At 39.4% G+C, this 18666-nt stretch overlaps 2 protein-coding genes across 7 annotated transcripts in view; one reads left to right on the forward strand and one right to left on the reverse strand.

Moving 5' to 3' along the window:
• The window catches only part of LOC311275950 (leukocyte elastase inhibitor-like), a 73963-nt gene that overhangs the window by 51298 nt on the left and 3999 nt on the right, over positions 1 to 18666 (forward strand). For 3 of the 5 annotated variants that reach the window (XM_084385316.1, XM_084385315.1, XM_084385313.1), the window contains exon 2: positions 16040 to 16216. In XM_084385316.1, the coding sequence (XP_084241442.1) occupies positions 16049 to 16216 (168 nt within the window). In that variant the 5' untranslated portion in view covers positions 16040 to 16048. Of the gene's footprint in view, positions 1 to 5155; positions 5290 to 15617; positions 15800 to 16039; positions 16217 to 18666 lie in introns of those variants that run through there. The other 2 variants (XM_084385317.1, XM_084385314.1) reach the window with 2 other exon arrangements.
• LOC311275964 (uncharacterized protein) lies at positions 5324 to 14428 on the reverse strand. Of its 2 annotated transcripts, none has more exons than XM_084385338.1 (9): positions 13773 to 13857; positions 11074 to 11214; positions 10896 to 10984; positions 10624 to 10760; positions 9264 to 9357; positions 9044 to 9143; positions 8628 to 8879; positions 8331 to 8517; positions 5324 to 5427 (listed from the first exon to the last, which is right to left on the reverse strand). In XM_084385338.1, the coding sequence occupies exons 1-7, from the start codon at positions 13852 to 13854 to the stop codon at positions 8797 to 8799; spliced, it is 726 nt and encodes a 241-aa protein (XP_084241464.1). In that variant the 5' UTR covers positions 13855 to 13857; the 3' UTR covers positions 5324 to 5427; positions 8331 to 8517; positions 8628 to 8796. The 2 variants fall into 2 exon arrangements, with proteins under 2 accessions (XP_084241464.1, XP_084241465.1); XM_084385339.1 differs by lacking the exon at positions 5324 to 5427 and adding an exon at positions 14224 to 14428 and having other exon boundaries at positions 8356 to 8517.

The following is an 18666-nucleotide window of genomic DNA, read 5'->3' on the forward strand; positions in this document are numbered from 1 at the left end:
TATATGGCAAAGGAAGTGCATTTAAACTCGCTTGCGCGTGCACGCGAAGGGGAGTGCGATTTGTCCGGGGAGTCGGTTTTCGGTACAACACCGGACTATATCGGGTCTATCTTTAATAGTGGTTTCTGTTGCCATCTAGCGGTTGTGAAATGTAATTGCCTTTTATTTATTTAAAAATGATAGACAGACAGTCAAATAATATCGTAGATTGTGTATGTATGAATGTTATGTTTATGTGTGACAGCAAACATTATGCTGTGTGTGTGAAAACAATTTTAATTTTATTCTTATACAATTGCTGGTCATACGTGGACCAGATTTCCTCGATTTCGCTGGGTGGGCTAAAGCAGGCTGCACATTGTAAGATACTGGAGACAATAAAGACAGCGAGTGAACCTGCACGATAGCTGATTTTACTGAACAGCACACAAAAGCAGCTAAATGCTGATATGTATACAAAAAAGCACTGGCGCATTACACACATAGCCCGTCCACTTCAGAGCTAAATCGTGACCACATCGACCATGTCGTTAAATGACACATTGCACCTTGTAGATATTATTACCAATGCGAACATGATAGGATATCAACCATCTCATGCACTGTCTGGCACAAAAAATATACAATTAATTCGTTTTGACGGCTACAATAGCCGCCGTGTCTAAATATGAGCTAAATCGTGGCTACGCACAGCCTACACTTATAATATGACAAATAAAGCAATCCAAACACCTTGTCATCACAGTTGACTTTGCTTATATGATGGAATATCATACATCTCGCAAGTTATTTTGGAAAAAAAATACATTAAACCAGATTAAATGTTATTTGGGCTAAAAGTGGTTACACATAGCCGGTCTATATAGGTCTATATTTAACCTAGACGTTGAAATGACGGCTATTGCTTGCTGGGATGTTATCTTGTAACCCAGCCCCTGATGTTTCGGGCTCAGCCCCTGATGTTTTTAAAACCAAGAAACGCCCCTGTGTGCCGCTATTTTATAGTTCCCACAGGCCAATTAATGTCACGTGACCTCCCCGGAGACGCCATCTTTGAGGGCAAAAGCTGCTGTGTTTACAATGTTTTACCATACTGTCTATGAGTTTTACAAGCAAATTTCGAATATTTCTTTCCATTTATAATGTTACGAAAATCATGAAGAGACAAAGTGACAGAGATTATAAAGAGACTCTATTAACACAAGACAGAGAGAGGTACAATGCGAAAATTTCAGTCATAAATGGTGTGGATCCGTATGCGCTAACAAAGGAAGCACTGAGCACTGATTATGCAGCATTGCCTCAGATACAGTATTATCATGTGTATCATTATCTGGTATTGGCTAGGAGTTTTAATACATGTGAGCAATTCCGAGCCTGGAAATATGTGCATGAATATGAATATACACGGTATGAAAATAAATAAAACTCGCGTGCAAATTAATTAATGTAATGCGGAACTAACGTTACTTTATACGCGGGTTCTTTAGGGACATAATCTGAGATTGCCGTGCTGGAATGTGTGTGTGAGAGAGTGAGAGTCGCGGGCGCGATCGAACAGTGGAAACAATGTTGTTTTTGTATGTTTTTAATATCTCGTCATTTTGTTCATACAGGACATAATTCAAACTGCAAAGTGTTAACTTATATTTGTGTACACTCGCAATAAAAAACAACAAATTCTTGCGTGTTTTGGGGGAGTTTCTTTCCTGTTTATCCTCCCCAGCCATTACCTCCGTCGTTGTTCTGACAAAAGCTTAGTCTTCTCACATTCATGAAGTCTAATGACGGGTATACTGTAAAATCCAAATTTAACTGAACCTCCGACACGATTTAAACATCCATTGACCCAGCAGGAGATCACCATTTTCACTTTTTATCACGAAATTAACTCGCTTCAGCTTCTTCTACTATTGTTCTGCCCACAGAAATGGCGCCGGGTCGGCAAATGCTAAAAAACTAAATTTAACTGAACGATTGGAACATCCATTGACCCAGAAGGAGATGACCATTTTCACTTTTTAATCACAAAATTTCCGTTTCAGCTTCTTCTTCTCATGTTCTGCATTGTACGAATGTTGTGTTCTGCCCTCAGAAATGGCGCCGGGTCGGCAAATGCCCGTATGTTGTGACGTCATGTGGGAACTATGTCAGAGACAATGGCTGAGTCCCAATTCGCCTACTTATACTACGACCTAAAAGTATGTACTTTTTTTTGAGGAAAAAGTACATACTTTTGAGTGTGTAGCAAAAGAGTATGCACGTTCTGGGACATACTTCGATGACGTCATGCAACGTGAAAGAGAACGTGGTTGCTTAGTTACGCACACCATGACTGTTAACAAAACATTTTACATTTCATTCATTCTTATATGTCCAATATAACTGTATTTACTATTCCCATCTTTTTTTCCTCATAGTTTTTTCCAAAATACATTTACAATGTGTACTACCAAATTGAGGAGTGAAGCAGGGCGTCGTCGTAGATCAACCAAACGCAGGTCGTTTGTGAGGCGGCTGGTTCTGACGTTCATGTGCAATGTGTGTAACGAAAGCTAAAATATTTAAAGTTATAGTATAACTATTGTTTAACGTATTTTATACTTATGTATAATACTCAAAAATACCCCGATGAAAATGAACCATGCTTTTACTATAGTAAAAGTGTAGTAACCATGTTTCTTTGGTTGGATTGATAAAGTTAACATTTGTACAGCCACAGTATTACTACAAATAAGTCAGTGTGGTTAAACTATGGTTAGTGTAGTAAAAGGTGTTTATTTTCATAAGGGTTTATAGTAAGGTAACTTATAAATCTAAGGCAGAAACATCAGAAGAAATACATTAAAAAAAGACACTTGCATGACATTGTACTTTTTATTTCATCGGACCCTACAAGATAAACACGGTACTTTTTGGCACAACATAACCCCATTAATATTACGAGACAATAAAATATAACTTTAATAAGGGTTAAACATTTGAATTCTTACACTTAAAAACTGAGGGCGAATCACCATAGATACCACCATCACCACAAAGCTCCTCCCTCCCGCACGCAATGGGTTGTGGGCAATATTAGCCGTTAGAGTGTGCATTGATCTGCACTTCGAATTCTAACCGGAAATAGTAGACCATCCGGGTATCTTTGGAATACTCTTTTCAACATACTACGATTTGGGACGTACTAATTCTAGTTTCGCATACTATTTAGGACGGATAGTATGCGAATTGGGACTCAGCATATTTATATAAGAGACATGCCACTTCCTCAATCCTCAATAGAACTATACAAGGAAAACCCGTAACGGCAAAGATGGCGGCCGAGTGGCACGACTTGCCTAAAAGGACTTTGACTACCGTATGTATAGAGACAGAGCGTATTTAGGCCACGCCCACACCCAGGGGGAAAACAATCTAACCGTCTCCATTGACTTTGCATTGCGAGAGGCTGCCTCCTTGTCATTTCTTGCTTCTAACAAAAGACAGAAAAATGCCTAAAAGCTGCTGTGTGACAAGGTGTACAGCAAACAAGCTAAAAAAACCAGAAATAAGTTTTTATTAGCTCTCGACCCCAAAAAACGAGTGTTTTAGGGCATAAAAGTGGATCCAGGCAGACAGAGCGTCACATGTCTCATACTCTGAGAACTAACGTACGCCCGCTGGAGGAGACCGTAATCGGCGACACAGGATAGTTTATCTTACAGAAATATAATATATAAAACTGACATTTGGATATTTGACTTACCAGTGACCAAATGTTTAACTTACTGCACACGTAGTGTATTTTTAGTGCATACTGAGTGTCAGGATCCCACAATTTACCCATTCGATCCAGCCTGTATCCACTTTTATGTCCTCAAACGCTCGTTTTTTGGGGTTGACAGCTTATGAAAACGTATTTCTGGGTTTCTTAGCTTGTTTGCTGTACACCTTGTCACATACCAGCTTTTAGGCAGTATTCTGTATTTTGTTAGAAGCAAGAAATGACAAGGAGGCAGCCTCTCGCAATGCAAAGTCAATGGAGACCGTTGGGACTGTTTTCCCCCTCGATGGGCGTGGTCTTCAGATTATGACGCGTTGCGCTCTGTCTCTATTGAAGTCTATGGGAAGTCTGGTTTGTTTTCCCTTAAAAAGGGGCGGTTACGAAATTTACAGTTAAGTTCCCGGATGTGCCGGTTGTACTGAATCAGTTGCTAAGCACTCAAAGACGCCGCCGCTCACAACACTAAAACAGAGCAAACAGCATGTCAACAAACAACACATCGCAGGAGCTGGACGATTTCAGTGCCCTGTGCACTTTATTAGACCTTATCCTGCAGATCAATGCCTCCCTGCCGGAGCCGTCGAGTCCGCCTCGGGTGCTGGAGGAGAGGGCCCGGGTGCTGCAGGAGAGGGTGCAGGTCCTGGAGAAGAGAAAGCAGGTGCTGGAGGCTCTTCCCGCCGCCCTGCCGGAGCCGTCGAGCCCGCCTCGTGTGCTGGAGGAGAGGGTGCTGGTGTTGGATGAGAGGGCCCGGGTGCTGCAGGAGAGGGTGCAGGTCCTGGAGAAGAGAAAGCAGGTGCTGGAGGCTCTTCCCGCCGCCCTGCCGGAGCCGTCGAGCCCGCCTCGTGTGCTGGAGGAGAGGGTGCTGGTGTTGGATGAGAGGGACCGGGTGTTGGAGGAGAGGGAGCGAGTTTTGGAGGAAAGGGAGCGTGTGCAGGAGGCTCTTCCCGGCGCCCTGCCGGAGCCGTCGAGCCCGCCTCGGGTGCTGGAGGAGAGGGTGCTGGTGTTGGATGAGAGGGACCGGGTGTTGGAGGAGAGGGAGCGAGTTTTGGAGGAAAGGGAGCGTGTGCAGGAGGCTCTTCCCGGCGCCCTGCTGGAGCCGTCGAGCCCGCCTCGGGTGCTGGAGGAGAGGGCCCGGGTGCTGCAGGAGAGGGTGCAGGTCCTGGAGAAGAGAAAGCAGGTGCTGGAGGCTCTTCTCGCCGCCCTGCCGGAGCCGTCGAGCCCGCCTCGGGTGCTGGAGGAGAGGGTGCTGGTGTTGGATGAGAGGGACCGGGTGTTGGAGGAGAGGGAGCGAGTTTTGGAGGAAAGGGAGCGTGTGCAGGAGGCTCTTCCCGGCGCCCTGCCGGAGCCGTCGAGCCCGCCTCGGGTGCTGGAGGAGAGGGTGCTGGTGTTGGATGAGAGGGACCGGGTGTTGGAGGAGAGGGAGCGAGTTTTGGAGGAAAGGGAGCGTGTGCAGGAGGCTCTTCCCGGCGCCCTGCCGGAGCCGTCGAGCCCGCCTCGGGTGCTGGAGGCAGGCACGTGCACAGGTAGGAATCAACCTGTGCAGAGCACATGCCCTTTTTGCCCTTACCCACATAGCAAAATTTGTAATCACTTCCGGCCTTGGGCAGAAGGTGGGATCAGATGCAACAGCAGTAGTATAGAAGAGAGGTCAGTGTCCCAAACTGTTTAGACAATATTAATTATGTTAGCAAAACTTCATCAATAATGAAAACTGATACTAAAGAATAAATATTAAAAACATTTGTAGGGACTAAATTAGGGCTACAACGATTCATCGAGTTACTCGATTTACTCGATTACAAAAATTCCTCGAGGCAAAAACTCTGCCTCGAAGCCTCGTTAAATTCCTATGACGCGCACTATACGCGCAGGGATCTGATTTCACACGGACCGTTGTTCAGTGCTCAGGAAGCACAATAGCGCGTGATACATTTTGAATTTAGTTGGCGCGATGGCGGAGAGTAAAGATGTCCATAAAGTTTGGGATCGCTTCCTTCCAGCGTCGCTGAAACAAGGTAACGATTCTGTCCCCCGCATTTTTTTTAACCCAGCGCCAATATTTCCGCCCGTGCCGATATGATGTTTAGCTTTGATGTTTTAAAGTAGTAAATGTATTCATGTTCAACTGCAAGAGAGAATAGCCTAAAAAAGAACCCCTTCACACACACACACACACACACGCACCCTCGTCTCTCTCACGCGCCAGTCAGACCAATTGCGGCAATGCATCACATATGCTCAAACTTTTATGTAGCCACGCAACAATAATTTCAGCATGCATTCACTGTATACACCGGGACGTGATGGAGGAACAAATATTGCATTGCAGTCTTTGCGAGACCTTGTTTGTCACGTCTGCCAAATAGTTACAGACAACAACAAAAAATGAAACTCCCCAGCCTGCTTCTCCAAATCCACTCGTACTTTTGGGGAAGACATAATCGGCTACCAAAGTAATTGAGCATAGAACATTTTCAATTAACAAAAAAATATAATACTACAAAACGTGCTAATATACTTCAACTAGCCTAAGTGAGAAACAAAATGCTGTTCTTTTTAACATATTTGCAATAAAACATTCCCCTTTTTAAAGCTACACTTATTTTTTTATAAATTGTATACATTGTGTACCTGTTTGGCTTGATATTTTATATTCATTTAATTTATTTTTGTTCTCCGGTGGGTAATTTGCAGAAGGTGCAATCCTTTTTTTGTAATGTTGTATTAATAAGACAAAACTAAGGCCAAATGACCTTTACTATTTAAGTTTGTATTAATAGTTTTACATGTTATACATGTTTTACAGTATAAAGTTGACTTAACTGTATTGTTATATAATTGTTGGCACTGGCACTTATAAACACTAAATGGGTAAAAAGTACAATAAATAGGCTTAGTTTTGGAGCCAAATGTTGGAGTTGAAATAAATAGCTCTGTTTTTTTAGGGTTTTTTTGAGAAATAAAAGCCAAATGCTTGATTATTTTACAGCCACATCATTTTCGTTATGCATTATTTGTTTTGGTTGTTTAAAAACACACTAATTTTTTTATCCGATTACTCGATTAATCGATCGATAAAATGCTAGATTAATCGATTACAAAAAGAATCGATAGCTGCAGCCCTAGACTAAATACATCACCCTTATGTTCCTCAAAATACACTGCATGGCCAAAAAAAAAAAAAGTCACTGTTTGGATTTAAATAGGCAAATGCTTAACCCTTTAAAACCGGACGTGTCGTCGACGACACAGCCAACCAAACTGTTTTCATTTCACTGTAACTCTTCAACCGTTTGCACTATCAATATAATTCAAATAGTTCCTGGAAGTAGACATCATGAGCTTTTCGCCAATATACGGCTTATTACGGTAATGTCTAATGCCCGTCTGCAAATGACAACAGCGCGGGATGGAAGGATTTGAACAGAGAGAAACGACGCGCGGCAGGTTAGAGTGTTTTGGATTGCATAAAATAATAAAAGAAACGAACAAATACATGGCGAAAGAAGTGTTAGACAGCAGAAGAGGGGATTGGGATGATTTTTAATGAAATTTGGGAGGCGGATGGCCGTTACTCTTTCACGCATCTAAGCATGTAGTGAGTGCATGTGTATTTGCGCGTGCCTATGAATGCGTGCATTTTTATGTGTGCGTGAATGAAAAAAAGTGTCCTAAATGAAAACTGTGCATCCCAATGTCACAAAAAGACTTGTATATATGTATTATAGTTCATTTTTCAACTTTAAAGTGTTAGTTTCTTTCGTTCATGATTTTTTCTGTTTTTTTTCTAAATAAAAATCAGTAAATTTATTCTCGTTTTTTTTTTTTTTGTCTATTTAAATTCTATTTACAATCTCACCACACACAATAATGGTCAATAACTGTAATTTGTTGAAAGCTTATCTTTTTCTGAAAAAGATGACACCTTGCACATGAAGATAGCACATTGTTTTAGAATTGTACAGTAAAAAAATCAAATTATGTGAAAAACACCTATTTTAGCTTCAGGTTCTAAAGGGTTAAAAGAGTTTATGATTGGATCATCATTGCAGTGATTATTATGTTTCTATCATGTTATATGTTTGGGAACAGTTCTTTTAATCCTAATTGATGGAGTGTGTAGCTTTTCATTTCTTAAACAACTATGTAGGAAGACACAGCATGGTCATATTCCAGGATTGACAATGTGAAGATTCATCAGGCTCAAACTGTGAAAGAATAGTTGGGAGGTGCATTAAGAATAATTTCCACGTATGAATTGGCATCTCTGAATCCAGACCTTAAATGAATTGAAAGTTATGTTATGGGAGACTTTACAGAGTGTTTAACTCTTGCATTGTCAATACAAGATCTTGACCATAAATGTCTGCACCTCTCAGAAAAGCTTCACTCTCCATCAATTAGAATTAAAAGAACTGTTCCCAAACATATAACATGATAGAAACATAATAATCACTGCAATGATGATCCAATCATATACTTTAAGCATTTTTTTTAAGCTTTTTTTTTTTTGGCGAGGCAGTGTGTTGAACGAATATTACTAAATTAATCTTAAAAGTCTTACCAAAATTAACACCCTCTTCGGAGTCATCAGAAAGAGATTCAGCTGCTAGCAGGAGTTCTCCAACATCACTGGTGGTTGGAAGCTTTTTGCACTGCTGAATCACTTTTTTCTTGAACGCAGTCGTCCACTTCTCCAGTAGCTTGCCTGACACTCCTTCTCCAAACATCAGAACAAAGTCTTGCTCAATCTAAGAAAGGGAATCATTATTAGATATAAACCCTGAAGAAACTTATTTTTAGACAACAGCAATGCATTTTTAAAAATCCTTAAATATTTGATTATAAAGACTTTACTTACCAAACCTTTAACGTCTTTGAAACGTGGAAAGACTGTCAATATATCGCTTGACTGCATAGGGTCAAGAACCATGTTGCGGCGATAGTCGAATGTCAGTTTCATCTTCTTCTTGACTGCATCCTCATCAGCAGAATGGTTCATGAATGCAATAGCTTCCTTGATTTCATCCTCACTCAAGAGTCTCCGGAGTAAACTCTGACTCCCGTCTTACAGTTGGTCCACCAGACATCACCTCAGCAGACAATCCTTGTCCTGATGAATAAAGCATTTAAAAAGCTTCAACACTGCATAAAGAATACTATATACAGTTCATACTATAAAAAAATAAATAAAAAAATTGTACAAATTGAAATGTCACAGGCACAATGAGCTATGAAAAAAGGCAATAAAGGTAATTTCTGAATTTCATTCTGTACCTTCAAATGATGCTCTTCGTTCTTTAGCCAGGCCTCTCTGTATAGTTTTGATTCTCCATGCCAAGTACCCAGTGCCACTCTCACCATCATAGTAATGCTCCTTAGAAAGACAAAAATGTCTTAATTCAAGCGCAAAATACACCACCTGTATTGTGTGTGATCATCAGCATTTAAGACATGTCAACACAGAATTAAAATTTAAAAAAGGTGTGATACTTACGTATCCATTTTTGGACATGGGGTCACTGAGGTAAGGGAACAAGGACACAATTCCTCTGGCGTATTTTTCTTTAACCTGCCTTGGTGGTGATGTACTGTATAATAAAAAAAAAAAAAAAACACCTATCTTTAGCACAGGTTAAAAAAAAACAAGAAATGATAGAACTACAGTGAGAGATCATATACACTAGGGGTGGGAGAAAAAATCGATTCATCGATGCATCGCGATTCTCTCTCCAACGATTCTGGATCGATTCTGAGAATTTCAGAATCGATTCTGAACTTAGTTTTTAACCAGATATGCGATGACGCTGAGTTTGCTTTAGAAACACCCGTAATCTGCTTTCTTCTAATTCCTCACACACATACATACACCAGTCAAACTTTCCGTAAAATAATCTTTCATAAGTTCGGAAAGGTTGAAGCGAATTACAAGGACATTCACAGGCTTCATTGCACAGGATGCGCTGTGAGAGACGCGCGCTTTGTTTGATGTTACGTTACACTTGAAGCGTGCTGTCTCGCCTTTCGGTATTTTCCTTACAAATGCTCTACGAAGTCATAATTTATGTGGTTTGGAATGCAGTGGACTTTTATATTTATAATATGAACCTTACCTCACTAACAGAGGCTGCTTTCCATTTCAAATGCTGACGCGCGCTTTGTTTGTGTAGACTGCTCGCGCATGCGGCTGTGCGACTCCGTGTAAGTGGTTTAATAGGCCTATACTTGTGCAAAATGAACGTGAACACAGCCAGTTATGTCTTAAGCGATTAAACGGATAGGAAAAAACACTTTACTTGCTATATGTCAAAAGAGATCCGTGCGTGAATGCAGCTTAATAGATCTCTCGCAGTCTATGATGTCATAGTAAAAAACAACTGTAAAGATGAAGAAAAATCACTCATAGTTCTTGAATGGAAAACGTTCAGATAATCTTAAATAGGCAACTGAAAGCACTATTTGTTTGTTTGTTTCTATGCTCCTCTTTATTATTTGCTACTTACTTGTATGTTTTGAAGTTATATTAGTTTAAAATTCTTAACATACAACTGGTTTAATTTTAATTTTATTTTTTTGTAATTTTTTTTTAAAAGTACTTAATTACCTATGTAAACTAATAGGGTGAGGGGAGGGGAGGGGGGAGGAGTAGATAAAGAATCATTCTGGAATTGGATCGGATCGTGAGGTGACTAAAGATTTCCACCCCTAACATTACATAGCCTACTGTGAATCGTTTTTTTGAATCGAAAATCGATTTTGAATCGAATCTTGAGCCTAAAAATCGTTATCGAATCGAATCGTGACATTTTCTGAATCGTGCACCCCTAATATACACCAGTTAAAGATATGCAGATTACCCATTCTTTTCTGTCAGGTCAGCTGCCAGGATGTTCACCATTTTCCTCCTCGTTTCATCTCCCAAAGTCTTAAATCGGTTGTATTCATTTATTATATGCTCCCCACCAGGTTTATGGACAAGAACGGATTCCACCAACTTAATAATAATAAATAAAAATAAAATAAAAAAGCATAAGTTTGGCATATTAAGTACAAAACATTACCTCAAACAAGATGTGTAATTAAAAAAAAAATAGGCTGTTTCAGATTGATGAATTTTAACTTTTCTTACTGTATCCTGTGAGTCAGTGGAGTCAATTGATGAACACAGGGACAGATTCAACTGCACAGGAGAGGCTTGTGGAGAGGAAGATTCCAAGTCTAGTTGCATATAGGGTGGTCAAAGTCTTCATGATACTAATAAATAAGCATTGAGAAATGTTCTAGAAAGTAATAAAACAAACACGAACCTGCACCATGTTTTATGGTGAGAACACCAACTGAGGGATCCTTAACAACATCCTCAAAAACATCATCATCCACCTCAGTCCCCGATTCATCAATAACCTTCACATTCTCGGGTACAGTTGGGACACCGAACTTTAAAAAAGCTGGAAAAAAAATGTATGCAAATTAATGAGAAAGGGTATACATTACAAGGTTGATCAATTACTTGCTGGTAACTCTTAACATCAGAGCAAATATAACATGTGACAGTATATTCTAAAATAAAATGACCAAATACCATACACACACATACATACAGTGAGGAAAATAAGTATTTGAACACCCTGCTATTTTGCAAGTTCTCCCACTTAGAAATCATGGAGGGGTCTGAAATTGTCATCATAGGTGCATGTCCACTGTGAGAGACATAATCTAAATAAAAAAAATCCAGAAATCACAATGTATGATTTTTTAACTATTTATTTGTATGATACAGCTGCAAATAAGTATTTGAACACCTGAGAAAATCAATGTTAATATTTGGTACAGTAGCCTTTGTTTGCAATTACAGAGGTCAAACGTTTCCTGTAGTTTTTCACCAGGTTTGCACACACTGCAGGAGGGATTTTGGCCCACTCCTCCACACAGATCTTCTCTAGATCAGTCAGGTTTCTGGGCTGTCGCTGAGAAACACGGAGTTTGAGCTCCCTCCAAAGATTCTCTATTGGGTTTAGGTCTGGAGACTGGCTAGGCCACGCCAGAACCTTGATATGCTTCTTACAGAGCCACTCCTTGGTTATCCTGGCTGTGTGCTTCGGGTCATTGTCATGTTGGAAGACCCAGCCTCGACCCATCTTCAATGCTCTAACTGAGGGAAGGAGGTTGTTCCCCAAAATCTCGCAATACATGGCCCCGGTCATCCTCTCCTTAATACAGTGCAGTCGCCCTGTCCCATGTGCAGAAAAACACCCCCAAAGCATGATGCTACCACCCCCATGCTTCACAGTAGGGATGGTGTTCTTGGGATGGTACTCATCATTCTTCTTCCTCCAAACACGTTTAGTGGAATTATGACCAAAAAGTTCTATTTTGGTCTCATCTGACCACATGACTTTCTCCCATGACTCCTCTGGATCATCCAAATGGTCATTGGCAAACTTAAAACGGGCCTTGACATGTGCTGGTTTAAGCAGGGGAACCTTCCGTGCCATGCATGATTTCAAACCATGACGTCTTAGTGTATTACCAACAGTAACCTTGGAAACGGTGGTCCCAGCTCTTTTCAGGTCATTGACCAGCTCCTCCCGTGTAGTTCTGGGCTGATTTCTCACCTTTCTTAGGATCATTGAGACCCCACGAGGTGAGATCTTGCATGGAGCCCCAGTCCGAGGGAGATTGACAGTCATGTTTAGCTTTTCCATTTTCTAATGATTGCTCCAACAGTGGACCTTTTTTCACCAAGCTGCTTGGCAATTTCCCCGTAGCCCTTTCCAGCCTTGTGGAGGTGTACAATTTTGTCTCTAGTGTCTTTGGACAGCTCTTTGGTCTTGGCCATGTTAGTAGTTGGATTCTTACTGATTGTATGGGGTGGACAGGTGTCTTTATGCAGCTACCGACCTCAAACAGGTGCATCTAATTTAGGATAATAAATGGAGTGGAGGTGGACATTTTAAAGGCAGACTAACAGGTCTTTGAGGGTCAGAATTCTAGCTGATAGACAGGTGTTCAAATACTTATTTGCAGCTGTATCATACAAATAAATAGTTAAAAAATCATATATTGTGATTTCTGGATTTCTTTTTTTTGATTATGTCTCTCACAGTGGACATGCACCTACGATGACAATTTCAGACCCCTCCATGATTTCCAAGTGGGTGAACTTGCAAAATAGCAGGGTGTTCAAATACTTATTTTCCTCACTGTACATATATATACACACATACATATACATATATATATACATATATATATATATACATATATATATATATATATATATATATATTTTTTTTTTTTATTATTATTATTATTATTATTATTTACAAATTCATTAAAATACTCAAATTAATTGAGAATCATGATTTTTTTTTCAAACTGAGATCATGGTTCACCCATGATTCTGAATAGACAACAAAATAACATGTAATTTACTAAAGACTCCAACAAAATGTTAATTGCTGCAGTCCACATTTTTTTTTAACTTGAATGAATTAATTAAATTAAATGTTTCTTTGCCGAATGAATCAGCCTTTTGAACTAATCTTTTGAATGAATGACTGGGATTTGATTTGGGACTACAGATGAAAAATAGCCTTTTGGCTAATTCTGGCTTTTTTAACCATGTTTGTTCATGTGTTTTATGAAATTGCACTGTCCCCTTTTAAATAAACCAATAAATCAAATCAAATTCAAGGACAAATACATGTTTTACAGTCTCTTGGCGCCATCTTGAGGCGTAAGGATGTAATTGGTAGCTATAATCTTAATTTGAAGTGTAAAAAAGGTGATTTGCTCGATTTTTAATCTCTACCATGGACATCAGTGCTTATATCCAGACATTAAACGTTTATCCCAGTACTTCAGTTATTAATTTTAATATTTGCAACACAGAAACAAGGATTCGAAGGATGCGTGTTTGAAACGACTGAAAAGCAGAACACATTTAAATCGAGAACACGATAATTAAACGATTCACCGCAGTAAAAGTATATATTTTTCTTACCAGGAGACAAATATTCCTTCAGGCTCAGTTCGGTTATTTTAACAAATTTTTGACCATCCCCAAGTTTCACCTTAACCAGCATGCTCTGTAATAGGAGACAGAGTTTTACACAGATGACAGTGGAAAAGGGCTGCTATTTATAACAAATAAATAAGAAACAAAATTCTGTTGCAACATGTTGCATACAGTATTTTTAAATAACGTTAACGTTAGCCTAACGTTAGCTAGGTCTTTGAATTTGAACATTGCCATTTTGACCGTCCCATAAAATCGGGCGGCTAATGCATTGCAGAAAACTCAACGTTCAAAAATAACAATATACAAATTATCAGGATATAACAATACCAACTTCAACCAACAGAAATACAAATTAAATAAGATTTTTGACATCATTCTAGATTAAATTACCACATTGTGACGAAAAAAATATTTCTCCACCACATGAACTCACCGCGAAGTTGTTCCATTCGGAGTTTGAACCTATCAAATTACACAAAGTTCATCAAACTACAACATATACAGTAATATTAACACATGTATTCACATAAAATGTTAAAATTATGTTTTAAAGTGTTACTTAAAAGAGCTTACCATTTGGTGCGATGTAGAAGAAAATGGCGACAACCACGAGGAAATTCAAGTCATCTGGGGTGCGTTTCCCGAAAGCATCGTTGGCCAACTATGGTCGCAAGTTCCGTCGTTACCAATAGAGTTCAATGGGCATTGCGATGAACTTGCGACCATAGTTGGCCAACGATGCTTTCGGGAAACGCACCCCTGGTTAGGTTGAGGGGCGGAGCTTAACTGTGTAAAGTTAACGAGGCATCGCCTCAAGTCAAGTGGTACTCGATGCAGAGCCAAATGGGAGGAGCTAGAGCTCCATTTAGTGGGAGGGGCCGCGCATGCGCAGGTTAACTTTCTCGCTATCAAAGAGTTACGTCACGATCTTTTCCCGCAGCGTTGCATTCCGGGAAGGCGCCGCCGTTTTAGGTGGTAATTCTATCAGTTGCCATGGTTAGAGCTGGATACTAGGCTACTTAAATAGGCCTTATGTCATTAAATGTAGGCCATCTACGATAGACTAAATATTTTTAACGTTAGTCGTTCATTTAAGCAATGACTAATATCGCACGTTAATCAATCCTGTGTGCAGTTCAAGCATCAAGCACCGGCAAAAGTAGGCTAATGATAATAAATGTGTCTAAAAAAAATAAAGCATTTTCATTATGTATTAATAGGTACAGTATCATAACACTGAACAACTCAACAGAAATCAGATGATTTAGATTAATTCACAAATAACACACACGTAAATGCGGTGGACAAAAAATAAATAGGGGTGCACTATCTAAGCTTTCACAGCCTTTTAAGTCTAGTAATTTACATAATAATAGCAGACGCTTTTGTCCAAAGCAGCTTTAAAAGTGAGGAAAACAACGAAATCGTTATAAAGATAAAATAATACATAGATAAAAAGTTTCAACCGTTTTTAGAAAACACACACACACACACACACACACAGTGTGAGCAATGTTCTTATTAGGTGTTTACGCGTTTGTCACAGAAACGATAAATATTATATTAATATAATATATTATATTAATATATTCATTTGCTTCTCTTTGCTGTAGCTTTCGACAGTCTGTATAAATATATCCCAGATTTCTTTGTCAAATCTATTTGTACAGTCAATCTCAAAGCTCTTTCCCATTTTAGATGTGTTGTGTGTGTTTTTCGTGGCATTCACGGAACGCTGAAAACCAATGCTACTACTCAGTGGGCGTAACCGCAGTCACTCCGGCCGGCAGTGACGTCACACACATATCATCTCATTCCCTCTTCTCTTGGTTGAGTAACCCGACTCCCGAGGCGTCGCGTTTTACAGAAGGGCTGGATTTGGTTTAGACTAGAGGATGGGCTCTTCAGGGCGAGACAAGTGTTTATAAGAATTAAACTTAGTGACTCAGCAGATCATTCTTTCACCTCTGGGGAAACATCATCGTTCCTGCTAAAAAAAAAAACTCTAGGTAGCCTAGTGCTTGAATAGAACAGATTTTTTACATTACACTTCTGTACGTGTAATGATTAAAATGATGCAAAAACTACTTTTCTAGTACTGTACTGTCATATGAAAGATAATGCATGGATTTATGTTTTCTTAGACAAGCATGTGTTGTTGTTTACACAGGAAATGACAACGGAACTGAGCAATGAGCAATTTTCACTTCTGTTATGCTGATCATATATTTCTCTCTCTTACTGTCTAGCTTGTGAAAATGGAGTCTTTGACTGCAGCAAACACACAGTTCTCCCTCAACCTGTTCAAGAAGATCAGCGGAGGAAACGCATCAGGAAATGTGTTCTACTCTCCTGTCAGCATCTCCTCGGCTCTGGCCATGGTGTCGCTCGGTGCAAGAGGAAACACAGCGGCTCAGATGATTAAGGTGATCTCACACAATATACTTTTAAAAGTGGGTGACGGAAAAGTAAAAGTAGACTGAGACAGAGGGACCAGGAAGTGATGCAAGCCTTTGCATGCATTCCAGATTTTAAAGGGGTCATGAACTGTTTTGATTTATTGTTTTATAATGTTTGCTGGGGTGCACTTATGATGTTAGTATGATTTTTACATAAAAAAAATGTCATAATTTATAAATAAAAGGCATTTTTTTCTACTCTTCTTTTTCTTCTTCTTCCTCTTGTTAATGGCCGCTCACTCAATAGGAGTATTATCGCCACATACTGTATATCTTACATGGGTATCTGTAATCTGTATTTTTTGTTTGTTTAATGCCCCACCCACCCTCTGCTGGCGCTGTATGTTCAGCTCCTCCAGCTTCCACTCTTTCCCCTCAACTTCCAGGATGGGCAGAAGCATCACGATTCCCATACATGCTCTAATCCTGTATTCATTAAAAAGGTTAAAACAGCCCAATATGACTGAGAATCTCTCAAACCGTGAGATTTACTGGTCGTTGATCATCATATTTGTTACATTTAAAAAGTACATGCTCTGCTGTTTCTAAAACATCACATTCATCACACATACCATTTTCATGCTTCCCCATTATTTATTGCAAGTGTTGAGTTCAATCCTGTGCTTTTTCCTACCCTGATGTTAGCCTCTGATTTGAACGCTCTGTTTGAAGGGGCGTGTCTGCTGTGAGACTTCAGTGTAAACGCCCACAGCTGAGTATTACATGTGGGACTCTATCGTAAAACGTTTAGCACGTTTTTTACTATTACAGCTCTCAAGGTTAATTAATCGTGTTGTTTGTTGATATTATATTTAGATAGCGTATATAGCCAGAGATGGCGAAAGTGCACACATCCTTCACTAAAGCAGAAGTGCAGATACTCAAGTTTCAAGTAGCCATTACTACTACCTGTTTTTAGTGTCGCGCTGGTAACTGGACCTCACATCCGATTGATGCTTTAATACAAAAGAACTTACATTTCAAATTTTGTTAGCTAATGAATGTATCCAGGCTGAACAACCACCATGTAATACACAAGCAGAGAAAAGACTAGGCTGATGAAAAAAAACTATTTGCCATCCCTTAGGCCACATCATAGATTGTAGGGTGATTCTGCCTCATCTTTACAAGCTTTAAAAATGACAAAATTGAGGCGAGTTATACTGTAAATTCTATTTAAGTACAAACAGAAAGAAAATCAGAATGCAAGCATAATTTACACTTCACCTGGTTTTACAGCATATGGAAACTATCTGACTAAACCTGTCAGGTTTCAGATGACCGCTTAATACTGGAGAAATTAACAGTAGAGTACACATTTCCTTAAAAAACAAAACAAAAAGTATTTCTTTAAATCAGTACATGCTCAAATTGGCGACATTACATGGAAACATTCACTGGCCTATTCACTGGCCTAAACAATTTGTCCTAAAGACTGAATGTGTGTGCCATCAGCACCAGCAACATGTGGCAACATCCCTTATACAAACACTGAGAAACAAAAGTTTAGGGAAAAATCCTTAGCCGCTCCTAAATCTGAACCCCTGCGAATCCCTTCAAAAACTGGGCATTAACTGTCAAACACAACCTTTAAGTGCTTTCTTAAATTCAACGGCGAATTCTTGAAAGCCAGCACTTTGTGCTTTTTAGGTTGACACAATTAGCAATGCATTCGCCAGGAATCCTTTTTAACGTAGACAATTACATAATCTCTCTCATATATGACCATGCGTGATCAGGAATGTCTCTATTCTCAGTCATGTCGACATCTTTAACTCCCTCTGTCTCATCCATAAGGTTAGCTATTCTTCTTGTTGTCTTCTGCCTTGCTCCAAGTGAGCTTATAGCCTACGTCTGTGGTGCGTGATAGTCAAGAAAATCATACACCAATGGGGGAGTCATGTTTTCTGTTGGAAAAGGCGCGCAATGACAAGAAATAGTATTGATCATGCCTGCAAATACAGATTAGAATTAAAGTAATGAGCCAGGTTTGAAAATATAAGTAGAAAGTACAGACATTTGTGTAAAAAATGTGAGTGAAAGTAAAAAGTTGTCAGAAAAATAAATAGTGAAGTAAACCGATACCAGAAAAATCTACTTAAGTAAAGTAACACAGTATTTGTACTTCATTACTTCCCATCTCTGTATATAGCATTTACATTTTATATATGTAAAAATGCTTTCACTAACGGGAAATTGTTTCCTGAATGAGATCTAATCTGTAGCTGCGTCTGAAATCACAAACTGTCTGAGTATGTATACATTTTAATTTGAATTTACTTTGCGGGCATTAAAAAGCATGTTATATTAAGTATGAATGTGTATTATGAATGTAATCCAGACGTACTACATCCACCATGTTGTTACTGTCACGTGACCAACCAGCGTCAGTTGCGTCGCTTCACTGCTATTCATAA

The sequence above is a fragment of the Rutilus rutilus genome (genome assembly GCF_951802725.1).
Source record: "Rutilus rutilus genome assembly, chromosome: 17".
Taxonomy (NCBI): domain Eukaryota; kingdom Metazoa; phylum Chordata; class Actinopteri; order Cypriniformes; family Leuciscidae; genus Rutilus; species Rutilus rutilus.

Bases quoted from the DNA above. Each gene is read 5' to 3' on its own strand.
- LOC311275964 (XM_084385338.1), bottom strand. From the start codon at position 13,854: ATGCTGGTTAAGGTGAAACTTGGGGATGGTCAAAAATTTGTTAAAATA. The intron at 10,761-10,895 runs GTAAGAAAAGTT...ATTATTATTAAG, and splicing joins CCACTGACTCACAGGATACA to TTGGTGGAATCCGTTCTTGT. The intron at 9,144-9,263 runs GTAAGTATCACA...TGTCTTTCTAAG, and splicing joins CCATGTCCAAAAATGGATAC to GAGCATTACTATGATGGTGA.